Source organism: Eucalyptus grandis, chromosome 2 (assembly GCF_016545825.1).
Source record: "Eucalyptus grandis isolate ANBG69807.140 chromosome 2, ASM1654582v1, whole genome shotgun sequence".
NCBI lineage: Eukaryota > Viridiplantae > Streptophyta > Magnoliopsida > Myrtales > Myrtaceae > Eucalyptus > Eucalyptus grandis.
This window is the reverse complement of record NC_052613.1, coordinates 50,791,024-50,805,936: the sequence shown is the minus strand read 5'-3', so window position 1 is coordinate 50,805,936 and position 14,913 is coordinate 50,791,024. Positions and strand designations below refer to the sequence as shown.

The 14,913-nt window shown below is 40.9% G+C and overlaps 1 protein-coding gene across 6 annotated transcripts; it reads left to right on the top strand.

Annotated features, from left to right (window-relative positions):
• The first annotated feature begins 2,503 nt into the window (after positions 1 to 2,503).
• Positions 2,504 to 9,422, top strand: LOC104433615 (F-box/kelch-repeat protein SKIP11). 6 transcript variants are annotated; one of them, XR_005548298.1, is made up of 3 exons: positions 3,056 to 3,323; positions 4,083 to 5,700; positions 8,997 to 9,422. XR_005548298.1 is itself a non-coding variant. In XM_010046423.3 (2 exons), exon 2 carries the CDS (start codon positions 4,260 to 4,262, stop codon positions 5,598 to 5,600), a length of 1,341 nt encoding a protein of 446 aa, XP_010044725.1. In that variant the 5' UTR covers positions 2,504 to 2,698; positions 4,083 to 4,259; the 3' UTR covers positions 5,601 to 6,052. The 6 variants fall into 6 exon arrangements, 3 of the variants coding, with proteins under 3 accessions (XP_010044725.1, XP_010044723.1, XP_018724664.1); XR_005548300.1 differs by lacking the exon at positions 8,997 to 9,422 and adding an exon at positions 7,255 to 7,702; XR_005548299.1 differs by lacking the exon at positions 8,997 to 9,422 and adding an exon at positions 7,191 to 7,702.
• The last annotated feature ends 5,491 nt before the right edge of the window (positions 9,423 to 14,913 follow it).

Here is a 14,913-nt window from a genome sequence, read left to right as displayed (position 1 = left end):
TGGCTGATTAAATTATTGGGTAAATATTTTAACGGATTGCTTATCTTATTTTCTTATTTTTAGGGTGGTCCTTTCTTCCGAATGCGATTGTCAAATGTTTCGATTTTACTAGATATTGGAAGCGCACATGAGAGAAAGTTATTTGACATTCCAAATCTATGTTATGTTGTTTCATGTCGAATCACATGAGGGACTGCGGCGAAATTTATGTAAGTAGTGCAAAAAGATCGAGCATGAATTGCACGTGACTTTATGCTTTTGCAATGATTTTTCACTTTTGAGGAGAGCTTGAAAATCCGGGCCTTTCGGGAGTCTGCCTATGGAAGTCGTAAGTTCTTTGTTAGTTCATGCAAAGAAGAGACTAGCAAGGATATGATTCATGGATCAATCTTCAAAGTAGCTCATGCTCGTACCCGATCTTGGACCTTACCCAGTTCGAGTTCATTAGCTTATGGTATATTTACGGCGGCTCTCATTATGTTTGCATAACTATATATCAAATCAGACGTTTATCTAATATTTCAAATATTTAGAATAGTTGGTCTCAAATTCAAATTTTTTTCAAGCCCTATTTACCACTCCCATCACATATTTTCATGTTCTAGTATCAAACCAAAGTTCAGATTATGCGTAAGATGGAACGTTGAAATACTTAGATATTAAACCACACATTCATATAATAACTTGAGTTTTTAGATTGATTAGCATTGATATCACAAAATTTCACCCATAAAACAACAAGGCGATGGCGGCGGATCGTGGCTCACGGACCGGACCAATTTTTCTCTTCATTGACATCTTCAAATTGAAAGAAGCAGACGAGTACACGAACGCGTACGCACACGGATGCGCGAGAGCTCATACAACTAACATGCTTCGACGGGAAAATCGGAAGGAGAGAGATGGCGGGCCCCACGGTGGGCGATGGAAAGAGACGAAATGGTAATAGGGTGGTGGGGTGATATGATTAGTTTTTTCCATGATGATAGGCTGAAAAGTATCGTGGCCGACCCCATCTCCGACTAAGATAAGTATACCACGTACATGTACACATCGCGCCATCCCCACGTAGCCAGATCAAAGCCTAATTGTGGAGGGAGGGGGAGATTACATTATTGCGTAGAATCTCTTCCTTCGCCAATAGATAACTATTGAAGCTGTTGTCATTGTGATCTCTCTCTTTCTCCATCCACCTACTCCAAAAGCATGTCTCTCGAGATTTTCTCATCCTAAATAAATTTTCTAGGGAGAAGGATCATGTCTTACGTGTGCGTGTAAGATTCTTATGTTCGAGATGATGGGCTCAATACGTGCTGAAGATCATGAGCTTGATCCACATGGATTGTCTAGCATCTTGTTTCTGTTGGGTCATGTCTCGAAGTCGATTCCTTCTAACATAATTGGATATGTACAGTGCTTTTAAAATAATGCAAAGATTTTGACATAATTGATTATTCATTTTTATTTGCTATGAAAGTTACAGTTGTCATTGTTTTGATTTAGAACAATATCCGTCCGAGGTTTGAATTTGAGCATCCAAAAACTTTGCTCCAATAAACTTTTATAATGACCGATGTTTGGTTAAGATCGTTTTTCAAATTTCTACTATTCTAATATTTTGCATTTTAATTGATGAGAAATATTTAGAAATTTATCAAATCAGAAACAAAAACGATAGAAATCATTATATATTTTTCTACAAGCATTTCTTTTAAAAAAAGTGGCATTTGTTCTTTTTCTAGGAGGGTTAGGCAAAGAAAATCAAAGAAAACTCGAAGTCGGCGATTGGGAAATCAAAAACGATCATGGGATTCATGTTCAACAATTACGGAAATATGGATTTGACCGGTCAACACGGGCATCATTACAGCAACGCAAACGAGTACCGAAAGGCCCGAAGGGGCGGCAACAGCTACAAACTAAACCCTCACCTACGCCGCGTCGCACACAATCATTTCCCCCTAAGAAGCCGATGCGAACCTGTTAACCCCCTCCGCCCGTTGACCGCTGACCGTAAAGCGAAAAAGCGAAGAAAGCAGATAGAGAGAGAGAGAGAGAGAGAGAGAGGGGGGGCGGCAATCGACCGCACGATCCGTTGGACCGGTCGACGATCCAACGGCGGGAAATGCGCCCTGGGAACGGCCCAGCCGGGCGCGGGGTCTTCCCTCGCGACAGGGACAGTTTCGTTTTACCCGGTCAACACGTGTCCGAACCACCGGCTACCACCGGTGGCCAGCTAAAACGGCGCCCGCAGGAAGCCAAAACGGAGGGAAAACCGAACAAGACAAGGAGAGGAAGAGGTCCCGCTCCCGCCGTCGTCGCCGCCGCCACCACCACCCCACCCCGCCACATCCTCCTCTCCCACCCTCCACGTCAACGATCACCGAGGAGAACCAAAAGGCAGAGCATAACAGAATAAAATAAAATCCAATTTGAAAAAAAAAAGGGGAGAATAATTCGGCCGAAATGGAAAAAGGCGAGCCAAGATGCATCGTTTATTAAATCCGAATTCGATTGGCCTCAGAGAGCCTCCTTCCCCCAAACACGCGCGCATACAAACTCTGCGCTCTTCTCCGCCACCAGCTTTGCTGAGCCACTCGACGGCGACGGCGGCTTTCTTCCGATTCGAGAGGGCGGAGAAGCGCATCGTCCATCATCGGATCGATCGAGAGGCTCTGCGGTTTTAACGATGCTTAAGGTATGACGTATACGATGATGGATAAATTTCGGGGGCGGCGGGGGGAGAGATTTTCTTCTCCTCCTCCTTTTTTTTTTTTTTTTCCTTCTTGTTATAGATATTATTCCGAAGGGACTTAATCGAGGTAAATTTTGGCGGATTGCGGGTTATTTTATTTTATTTTCTTCTCGTTATTATATCAAGGAAAAGCGGTGTGGGGAAGGCAGGGGGAAAAAAAGGAGAGGAAAAGAGGAAAAAAGATCCGGCGATTTGCGAGGGCTTTGTCGTGGTTATACATTGTTAGGACCGCGATTAAAATATTAAAGCGAGCCGAGCGAGAGAGAGAGAGAGAGAGAGAGAGAGTGAAGAGAGAGGAGAGAGAGAGGGAGGGGAGGGGGGGTCCTCCTTCGGTTCGCTCCAGCCAGAGGCGAAGCCAAAGTTTTGCTCTGATTTGCAGAGAGGGGAGAAGAAGTCGGAGAACGCGAAGAACGGAAGCTGCCTAGAGAGAGAAGGAGGGAAGGAGAGAGGGAGGGAGGGAGATTGATGATTGTTTGGAGGAGCCTAAGAACTTAATAATTATAATTACCGCCCAATAAAGTTGCGCTTCCCTTTTCACCTTCCTCCGCCGCTCCTTATCCAATCCCCTGTAAGTTCTCCCTTCCATTCCCGTTTTGCTGTTATCTCTCCCTCGCCGCGCTTTTCTCTCTCGCTCTCGTCCAAATCCTCCTCCTCCTCCTCCTCCTTTTTTTTTTTTTTTCGGTTTGTGTTCTTCCTCCGATGCCCCTCTAAAGTTTCGTTTCTTCTTCTTCTTCTTTCTGTGCTTTCTTTGTGGGGTTTAGGGAGGAAGCATTGTGTTCCTTCTCGTAGAGATTAGTGGCGGATCTAGTCTAGCTCTCTAATTCTTGCTCTCGTGAGTTTTTTTCGCTTCTTCCTCTTCTTCTTCTTCTTCTTTTTTTTTTTTTTACGGGTTTCGGCTTCTTCTTCGTCTTTCTCAATCTCTGCGTGCGTCCCTTTTGTGGTGCGCAAAGCGAAATAGATCTGCAGCTTCGTCTTCGGAATACCGGGCGGGCTGCCCCAGCTAATTTCCTTTTTTTTCAATCCAATTTCCGAGCCGGCGTGGATTGCCGTGTGCAGGTTCTTCCGATTCTTTCGAAACGAATCGAGCGATTCCGTTTCGTCTGCTGTCCGGTCCGATTTGTTTCTCCGGTTTCTCTTTTACTGAATTGAATCGCGTTTTGGTGCATAGCATTTATTAACGAAGGATCGCGATGGAGAAGAGGATTCTGTCTTTTTTCAAATTTTTCCATGCGAAATCGATAGGACTAGTTTAGTTGGATTGAATTGTATCGACTTCAATTTCTTCTTTCTTTGGCCCCTAACACAGGTGCTTTCTGTGTGTAAACAGACTTTGCTGGGACATTCGGTGCTCGCAAGTCGCAATTTTGATTAGGGCGTCTTCATTTTTCTGGGTGTAAGGGTGAAAAAAAGAGAGAAAGAAACGAAGAAAGAACGGCGGGGCTGATAAATCGGAGGGCGAGTGTTTTAGTGATTTTCGGGTTCTCCCTAGTAGAATAACAGAGACATGTTGGAAGGTCGGTCCTGTCTGATCCCGAGGGTGCTTGCAAACTCTTGCCAGTCAGAAAGCAGTTGGCCAGGTTGCATGAGTTTCCGGCTTGAAATTGACATCGGGAGTAGCAAGCATTCTCGGGATATCGACAGCAACGAAGATCACCCACGCAGGAAGTCATTGAGGCTTTCTGAAGCCTCTGAGTTGCAAGAAATAGATCAGCTCGCTCAGGATTCGGGAAAACAATCCAGTGATCAACGTCATGCTGGGGATAATTCGCATTTGGAATCCCTCATAGGTGCCATTGGGAGGGACAACTCGATCAGCTGTCTCATCCGCTGCTCGAGATCTGATTATGGTTCCTTAGCCTTGTTGAATTCGAGCTTTCGGAATTTGATCAAGAGCGGTGAGCTTTATAGATTGCGTAAGCAGAATCGTGTGATTGAGCACTGGATTTATTTTTCTTGCCATTTACTCGAATGGGAAGCTTTTGATCCTATTCGCAGTCGGTGGATGCATTTACCCAGAATGATCTCCAACGAATATGTCATATTTCCTGATAAGGAATCCTTAGCAGTGGGTACAGAGCTTCTTGTGTTCACTAAGGATATGACAAATTCGCATGTGATATACAAATATAGCCTTCTAACACATTCATGGACTTCTGGAATGAGGATGAATGCTCCGAGATGCTTATTTGGGTCTGCGAGCCTTGGGGAGATAGCAATATTAGCCGGCGGTTGTGATTCCCAGGGGAACATTTTTAACTCTGCAGAGATGTACAATTCCGAGACTCAAAGGTGGTTGCCTCTTAGTAACATGCACACGCCCAGAAAGATGTGCTCAGGAGTGTTTATGGATGACAAGTTTTATGTCATTGGTGGTATTGGTAGAAGCGAAACGGGTCAGCCAAGAGTTCTCACATGTGGGGAGGAGTATGATCTAAGGACACAAACTTGGACCGTAATTCCTAATATGTCGCCTGTGAGGGGAGGTGCTGCGAGGGAGGCTGAGGTGCCTGCAGCGGCGGAAGCACCTCCTCTAGTTGCAGTGGTCAACAATGAGCTGTATGCAGCTGATTATGCTGACATGGAGGTGAGAAAGTATGATAAGGAAAGGAGGGTGTGGTATACAGTTGGGAGATTACCTGAACGTGCAGACTCAATGAATGGTTGGGGTATTGCCTTCAGGGCTTGTGGAGATAGTCTTATCGTCATTGGTGGACCAAGGACGCCGGGTGAAGTTTTCATAGAGATCAATTCATGGGTTCCAAGTGAAGGCCCTCCGCGTTGGAACATGCTCGCCAGAAAGAGTTCGAGTAACTTTGTGTATAATTGTGCTGTGATGGGATGCTAAACAGTTGGGTATTTTAGCATCTTGTGTACTTTAGCAGTTCCTCCCTCCCAAGGATTGTACAAGATTGGCTTCTCCTTCAACACAGGATTCTTGCTAACGGGTATTTTTCCCCTCTTTCTTTTCATTTCTCTTCCCCATTGGGACTAGGGAAGAACGGGGAATAATTTCAGATTTCCTTCTTCAAGAATTATAGAAATTTTTTTCCCAAAAGAGGAGGTCATGGTTTCACTTTCATCTTCAATACATTAAGTTTCATTTCCACCATTGAGTCGGTATTTTCCTCCTTTCTTGTAAAGATTGGAACATCTAATTGTCGGCAATCTTTTAGCTGCAACAAGTTCTGAGTTTTATTTTCTCAGGATACAGACCAGACATAAGTGTCAAATTCTTTGCCGTCCTTGGAATTGGCTTTAATTTAAAAAAAAGGCACTAAAAAGTGGGTTTATTCGGTATTCTTAATGGTTCACTTGCATGTCATTTGTTGACTTTAGTGTTGTGCTGATCAGTAGAGCTTTTCCCAGATCTTGGTTTGTTGCTTCTCTTCATTTCTATACTGTATATCTTTGTGGAATTCTGCTGTAGCGGGTATCATTCAAGTCAATTAGACGAGTGCAGCAGTATAATATGTTGCGTTGAGAGGGGATCTTTGTGCTTGACAATCTCGAATTTAATCAGATGTAGCTTTAATATTGATGTGGGGCAAGCGTTTCTGGAGTTCTGTTGGCAGTAATATTCATTTGACTGATGAAAAAGAATTTTTTTTCCAGCATTTTGTCCTTTATTTCATTGATAAAATGATCTGTGCACTATGAGAACATCTTTGTACTGGCTCTTCACATCTTCTATAGGATGTTATAGTTTTCAGGACAGCGACTCAGATTGTAGGGTCGTGATAGTATGACCACTCAGTAAATAAATCACTTAAAAGTGGGCCCAATTTTCTTCTTCGTTCAACCAAAATTAGCTTAGTTAGTGAGAGCGATGATCAGCATGGAATGTGTATTCTTTTTTGGGTAAGGGTCACAGTGGATGTGCCCATAAAGGATGGTTATTAATCAGCGGATGTTTGCATGTTTTCTTGTGATGTTACAGGGTGTTTGTCGAATTACCATGTGAAACTTGATTGGCCCACTTAAAGTACTGCTTTGTTTGAACTTTGAACAATATGACAGGATATTATTTATGTTTAAGTTGAATGTAGAGACTGCAAAAGTCCAGTAATGACCTTCTATTATGTTGGACTACTTTCGGGTTTATTCTCTCTTTTTCACGTTAATGCATATGCAATTGAATAAAGCAAAATGAAATTCACATTTTGGACTTCAATAATTGAAATTGTAGGATTTTATGATTTTCATCCCAATCCGGACAATCTTGTATATAATTAGTTGTCTACGCGGAGTTAATTGAGAATTTAATCTGGAACAACTTAATTGTCCTATTTCTAGTTTTGTGTTTTGTGCATGCGTATTGGTCATAATGGGCACTTCTTTGCCACAATATCTCACAAAATCAGATAATTGCAGAAAACCTTTAATAAGCTTCAACATGTCATTTATTATAATTTATCATTGTTGCTGAGAAATCCAGTTGTGGAGGATGTTAACATGATAGCAGACTTCCTTTGCTGAGTTGGGCAACATTCACGTACTAGGTCAAGATGTCCGGGTTGATATGAGTGAGACGAAAAGAACGACTGCAGAAATATTCAAAACTCCGTGGATGAAGATGCTTTTGAACTGGACAAGTTTCAGGCTAACAGTTAATGAAATTTCTTTATGCCAGGCACGTCTGCAATTTGGTTGAAAAGTATCAATAATAAGAGATTGTGTATTTGTGGTCAACTACTAGTGGAGGTGATACTGGGGCTATTGGTTTAATGATAATAGTCCAACAAGAAAGATGTCACCTAGAGTGGGAGAAATGACTTGTGGGGTGAAATACTATATGGATCCTGATGATTTGATTTTGGAAATCTCTCTACATTCTCTTCCAATATTTGATAATTGATTTGTAAATGGATCTCCACTGGAAAGGTGTCTAGTTGTGTGAGAAATGACTTGTGGGTGAGATGTTTTATGGAATCCGACATTAGGCGTTGACAGTACTGGCAGTTACTTTTGGCTGTTGCATCCATTAAGCAGTATGCATGACAATGTACCTCTGATGTTATTGATGTTCATCATCCTGGCAGGAGCAGAGGCTCACCATGTTGGATAGGTTTCCCTGCTAAAACTCACATTTTTTTATGATGCACACAAATGGTGACTAGACTCTCATTTATAAACATAAATGGGGCTGCTCCCTTAAGTAGAGTGCACAGCAAAGTTCTTGGGATGGACATTAATAATATCGTGACATGGATGACAGTGCCCTGTCTTATATACATATGTAAACAGGAAGAGCATGTCATTGACAGTGCCTACTGTTCTCCTTTGAGATTGGAAAAGATTGGATGATCAATGTTATACTTTGGCTTTCTCAGCAGTAGGTAGAATTTTCCGATTTAAGCACGGTTGTTTGTTTCTGGTGCTAGGGTTGTTTGGTTTGGGTATAAACGTTTTTGGCGTGAACCAAAAGAAGTATTTAAAATCAAAAGGTTAACAAATTTTAGATTGACCTGAAATGTTGAAATTCAATTGTTTTTGAAATATTTTAGGATTCAATATTCACAAAAACTGTGATTTTTAAATTTTATTATTTGAGTTTAGTTTGTCCTGTCTTTCTCTAAGTGCCTTTTGCTTTCCTTCCCTAAATTTTGAAATTGAAAGAAAAAATTGCATATGTAGATTATGAAAAATATCTAACTGATTGTATTGGTCAATGTTCATATATTTTAAGAGGTTTCAAGTATTCGGCACTATATAGAATAAAAAACACAGTAAAGGTGACATGGGAAAGGCAAAACACCCTCCAAACACAAATCCTAAAATAAAATCAGAAGCTAAAGGTAGAGATTCTTAACGCCTTAAGTTTTCTCCATAAACCCTGTTGGTCATGCCTAATATTATTTTTTCAGAGGTGTGCGCTGTTATGAGTTTGTTGGCAAATCTCTTGAATGTATCTTGAAAAGCTCTGGCTTTGTATGTATGTGTGACAGAGTTCACTTGTGCATTCATATGAACTTGAGAAGTATCTGTCGTCCCTGTTGTGTCCTTGCCCTAGTCATATTGCGCTTGCCCTTGTGGTGTGCTGGTGGAAACACCTTAAGCAATGAGCACCAAGTTTTTGCAGGGTATGTAACATCCATTATAAACTTGTGTGGAGTGATTGTCAGAGCCGTAGGAATTTGGATTTTATGGCAATTTTTTCCTGAGGGGTTGTATTGCATCTTTACAACAGAGCAGATTGGTTGTGTGCTCTATGTTTGTAACTCGTACTGTTGGTTTTTACTAGGGATAGACAAGGTGAGGGGCTAACTTGAGGTGGCTGAGGAGTAAGTATCCTTTGCAATTGATGAGTGGGGACACAAAATTGTGACTCGTGCTTGATTGTGGCAGGGGGAATAGAAAGGAATAAAATTGCAGCAGTTCAATTACACACAAGCTTAAAAATTGTTGGGCTGATGCCTCTGGAAAGCTAATTGGCTGTCTTACTTGAGTTTATTTTATGGTTTACTTGTAGTTACTTTTTAGATCAAGGCAAGAGTAGGTGGGTCGTATGTAGGCAAATGGCTTTCATTCTCTGTCTCTTACTGGGCCTAACTTGCCATTGCTAGTGCTGTAAACTGATAACAGCAGTTTGATAAATTTCTCTTTGGGTAGTTGGCTTATGATTGCGTCAATGCTTTGATGCAAGACTTTGGCCAAAGGATTCGCAACATTTAGATTGACCTGAAGTTGGTGGTTCCAAATAGCGTGTTGATTTTCTGCTGTCTACCCAATAGCTTCGGTTGGTCTTCTTCTTGGGTTACCTCAAGTATTCGCGTAAAGAGAGTTTGCACCATTTGATGCATCGGTGTTGATTAGGTTTGAAAGGATTCATATGTGAACTCGTTTCAGGTGGTTTCCTCACGTGACTAGAATAGGTCTAAAGTCTTGAAAGGGTGTGTCGATGTTTTAGGCAGTGTGAACGGAGGTAGGAGAGTGCTTGCTCGTTCCTTTTTCTTGTTTCCGAAGTCTTTTGTGCTGCGGTGTGCATTTTCTGTCGACTGGGCATTTGATTGGCATTCATCCTTAATTTCTGGTAAGTGCGCCCTTTGAATATTTATTCTTTTGTTTCTCGGCGTGTCGTTCTCAAACCTGACTATTTCCTTTGCTTGATTCAAAGTACTTGGGTCGAAGCTGCAGTATTAGTTGAGAATCTCATGGTATCACGTCAGGTGATTAGACTTGTCAAATCTTCGCTTTCTCTATTTATTCTAGCTGCTCGCTCTTATCGAATCGGTGATGTAACTGCACATGTTCCTACTCTTCATCCACGGACTACTACTGTGTTGATCCAGGAAACCCGATGTTTTGCGTAGTACAATCTTCACACTGTCGGGTGCCCGTGCAAGGATGCTAGTTTTACGCCCAACGCGGGTATGAACATTTAGTTCCGATTGAAATACAATGCCAAATTGAAATTAGTCCGGACAGAATTTCATTTAAGAAGCCGGCATCGAATTAATGCAGTTCATTGTCTCGTGATGCTTCTCCATATTCCATAAGGACCTTTGGGAAAAGTTGTTTCTATTCCTCTTGATACGCTGAATTTTTCATAGGGACAGTAGGACCGAGCAGATCTTTCGGCCAACATGATCGATTTGCCCCCACCTCGTATACCTCAAATGGATCCACGAGACATTTCGGGGCATGTCGTTCCACAGAAGGGATGGAAACAGAGCAACCACCACCACCAGCACCACCAGAATTCGGAAAGCGACGGCAATACAAACGAGTGCGTGGTCTCCACCATCATTTAAACCTGGCAAAAGCAAAGCACGTTTGGAGTACTAACTAAAATACACGAACGACGCCCGACTCAGACAAAGCTGTCGAATCAAAAGCGCACAAAAAATCTTCGGTTCCACCCGTCGATTCCTTCGCACCGAATCCAATCCCATCACGACTCTCATGATAGCCTCTTTTGATTTTTCTCCTCCATTTCTCTTCGGCCTTTGGTCGGAGCAAAGTGCCTGGAGAAGGTGGCGCATTAAGCTTCCGATGTTTGATTAGGAATTATGGGTATTTTGGACAACCATATCTTGCACCTTCGGTGCTTCGCTAATGGGGCATAACTTTCCTTTTTCTCGGCCCCTAATCAAGGCCCAAGATAAAGCAAGGTGCGTCTTTTTCCTAAGTTTAGTTGGCTGGTCACTTCGGAGATCATGAAATGCGGACAATCGCGAGATCTGCGAGCCGCCCCTTTTGGAGCAAAGCGTGGTGATCCTACGCATCCCACTAATCAATCAAAACGCCATTTTAATGCGTGGAGCATCCTTCCTTTTTTCTCGCCCTTTCTACTTTGTAACTTTCGAGGTTCCGATTCGCAAAAAGATCCTATAATCAAATTAACCGATGTGGAAGGGGTGGGTTTGCGGGACCGTTGTCCCTCCTTTAGGCGCTTAATGCTTGGTGTGTATATATATATATATATATATATGGTGAGTATATACTATGTCTATGTTTTATTAACAAATAATATATCTCGCTCCCATTAGGCTATGATATAATTTTTTTTTGCTATCATGTCCCCCTCCCCAACCTTTCTCTCTCGTATTTCCCAATTGTGCGTTTAACATTTATATGCATTTGTAGGTTTCTCATCACGATGAGCTCTTCATTTAGTGGGTTATGACGCCATCTTTGTCCTTGGAAGTATGGTTTTCGCTAACTATTGTTCATCGTGGCTTCAAACGAGCAAGGTTTTTTTGTGGAATCATTAGGCATGCCACCAATTAAAAAGCCAAACCCGAAAGTTTATATTTTTGAATGGAGAAAAACAATGTATATATAAATAGCATATAAATCCTGTCATCAAGTGACGCAAGATACGTGCGAGTCGGTTTAAGAGCAGGACGTGGAATTTGACTAACAAGGATAGACGCACACCCAAAACGGATAGAACCTAACTCGATAACATTTTAAAAAATCTAATCCAAAAGTTTAGGTCTTTAGATCTCACAAAACCTTCGCATTTTGCCCCTTTTATGTGTGTGTCTATCCTATTATTCAAGTTCTAAGTGTTATTCCTAGTCCAGCATGTGAAAAAAAGATGTAGAAATTTTTTCACGTCACTTGATAATGAGGTTTACACGATCCATTTATATATATATATATATATATGGTCTTCATTCACCTATCTTAAACTTTTAAGTCAGATTTTCCCTAGTCACCAATATAAAGTATTTCTTATACCAGAGGTTAGGAAGTGGAAATTCTCATCTAAAGAAATGAATTTTCTCATCTACCAATTGGACGAATCCATTGATCAAAGTTAAGAACTATACCCACGTCAATGCTCGAGCCTTGCTCGTATAACTATATCATTACACTATTAGCGTACCAAGGCTCAATTTGTTATGCAAAAAAAAAAAAAATTTCCTCATTTTCCAGTGTTTGGATCGTTGAGGAAAGTGGGTCAGTGTAAAGGGTTTTCCTCCTAGAGCTTAAATTTAGAAAAATGATTTCTTTTTTTAAATTTCACAAATTATTTTTCCAAATATGACTAGGTATCAACGTTTGGATCATAAATTTTGCACTTGGAAATAGGAACCTCAACACTCATTCTCAAGCCCTTGGTAATAGGGTTGAGTCCTTAGTGCTCAGGCTCGGATTCATTGAGGTTGAGCCTAGGACTCTAGCACCTTAGCCTAGTTCCATCTAGGTCACACTCGACACCCTTGCTGCCGTGCTTGAGTCTATTGAGGTTGAATCTAGGACTCCGACACCTGTGCCCGAGATGTCAAGCCCGATAATATCAAGAGTGCTCAAGTCCTCAATGTCGATGCTTGGGTCCATCAAGGCCAATTCTTTAAAATATTGTAATATTTTTTATTTGATTTGATTTGATTTGATTTCCTTTCCTTTTTCCTTCTTCCTCCACCGGTCACACAACGTCAACCCTTGCCTGTGTTTTGTTGCTAGCCATCACCGAGGCCCTATGACTGGTGAAGGAAGAAGAAAAGAAAAATTAAAGAAATATTTTTTTAATTACGAAAATTGTCAACATTAGTGTGGTTGGTATCATTGTCAACAATTTCAAAACCAAACGAGATATTCCTTATCAAATCACTGAAAATATTTTCTTATTCATTCTCAGATCTCTGCTAAAATCGAAATATATTTATTTTCCTCAAAAATAACTTCCTTTAAAACATTTTTTTAGAAATATCACATTAGGGCCGAGATAAAAATCGATATTCCGCAGCTAGACCCCATACTTAATTTCAACGCATTTCTCATTTCATTCCATTCCATTTCATCAACAATCCAGCTTCCCTGGGCAGAGCCAGCCTCACTTCTGGCTTTTTCACACATCAGAGTAGGGTTTTAGGCTCTCATCTTCCGAGCTGGCTTTCCACGTCCAGATTCTCGTTAAAAAAAAAAAAATCAGATCAAAAGCACCAAGATCTCAACCATATCTTAATCAAAGCGTCACGAAAGCTTTAATGCCTCTCATTGGCCGAGCCACGAACACACGATACAAGGACAAAAAAACCGACACCTCGGGATGGCGACACCATCAAACCACCCCAGCAACCAAACATGATCGAACCCAACCCTCAACGGCCCCCTCCCCCCATGCAAAAAACCAAAAACCATGATGTCCCAAATGGACCACGTGCCTTGTGGTTGAGGCGCCGCCATGATTGTCCCTCCTCTCATCATTCAACCAACCAAATTGAGCGGACTCCTAAAGACATAATGTCGCTCCATATAATTAATCAATAAAAATATTTTCATTACCAATAATAATTTATATCCAAAACATTATTCGAATTATTGGCTCTTAACGTAGCAAAATGGAGCCCGTTGCTTTTTGAAATGCCAGAAAAGATCATGTAATTATGTGCTGGAGAAGATTCGTGTTGCGTGGATCCAAATCCATCGTGCACCGAGTCGTCACTGGCCACGTGCATGCCACTTCATATTTTTACCCACTAATGGCCCCAAAAAAAAAAAAAAAGAAGAAAAAAAGGTGGAGGAGGAGGAGGAGGAGGAGTTATGGCCACCCTCCACATGCATCGCGGATTGGTCATCAGAATTCGGTATGAGCACATGCTCCTCTTCAGGCCACGCATGCACATGACTAATTCATATAAAGTTATTCGGATTCGATGCCCTAGAAAAAAAAATATTCTGCCTTCATTTTCTATTTCTTTATTTTTACTTTTTTCTGGGTATTATTTCAAATGTTATACCCTAGGAGGGGGCCCTACCTTTCTTTTGCCATATAAATGTAATATTTGAGGTGGTGATAACGAGGCTATGACTTATCTTCTGTCCGATAATAATTTTATTTCCAAAAATAATTTTTATTAAGAAATAGTGTTTTTTTATTATGTTCATTGGACGAATCTTTGAGCATTCGAATGTATTTGCAAAATGTATAAAATTTCCATTTTTGAAATAGAGAAAGAGTAAGAATACATCTGATACGAACCTCAATATTTTTGTGACATAGAAATTCTTTTAGTTTTGAATAATTTTATGAGATTTTTTTTCTTCCTTCTCCTCTTCTTCCTCCTCTAGCCGGCCTTGGGAGAGCCTCACCTAGCCACCGGCAAGGCTCAACCTCACCCAACCACAATGAGATTTTGGCGACCGGCTAGAGTAGGAAGAAGAAGAAAAAGAACGGAAAATGGCTTGCTTTTAGAATTGTTCGCAGAAACAAATAACTTTTTTCTACTTCCTGATTTTATTCCAAATATATTTTCAGGAATAAATCTATTTTCGTGAGTAGAAAAATTAGCTAACGTTATCAAATGAGTTTACATTCTCTTTTTATTTTGAGAAACAAAAGAATATGAATTGTCAAGAGTTGATCGATTACCAAATAAACCTTTACAATAAATAATGCTGGAGAAAACTCTCTTGGACTGTCATGCGATATCCGAGACATTATAAGCAGAATTTGACGAACATGTACGTTTAAAATTGTTGTGAATCTTACTTAATTCGAGTGGACCGCAAGATATATAATATGCAATTAATTGCTTCTATCTCTATTATATAATAATTTTTTGGATTTTTTTTTTCAAGAAAAAAAGAGCAGGAGTTCTCATTCTAGAAGCGATTTGATGGGGATTAAGATACGTACAAGCCACACATGAACTAAATGACAAAGAAAACTGATGGGATCAAGTTTTGTGATGTATAAACAGTAT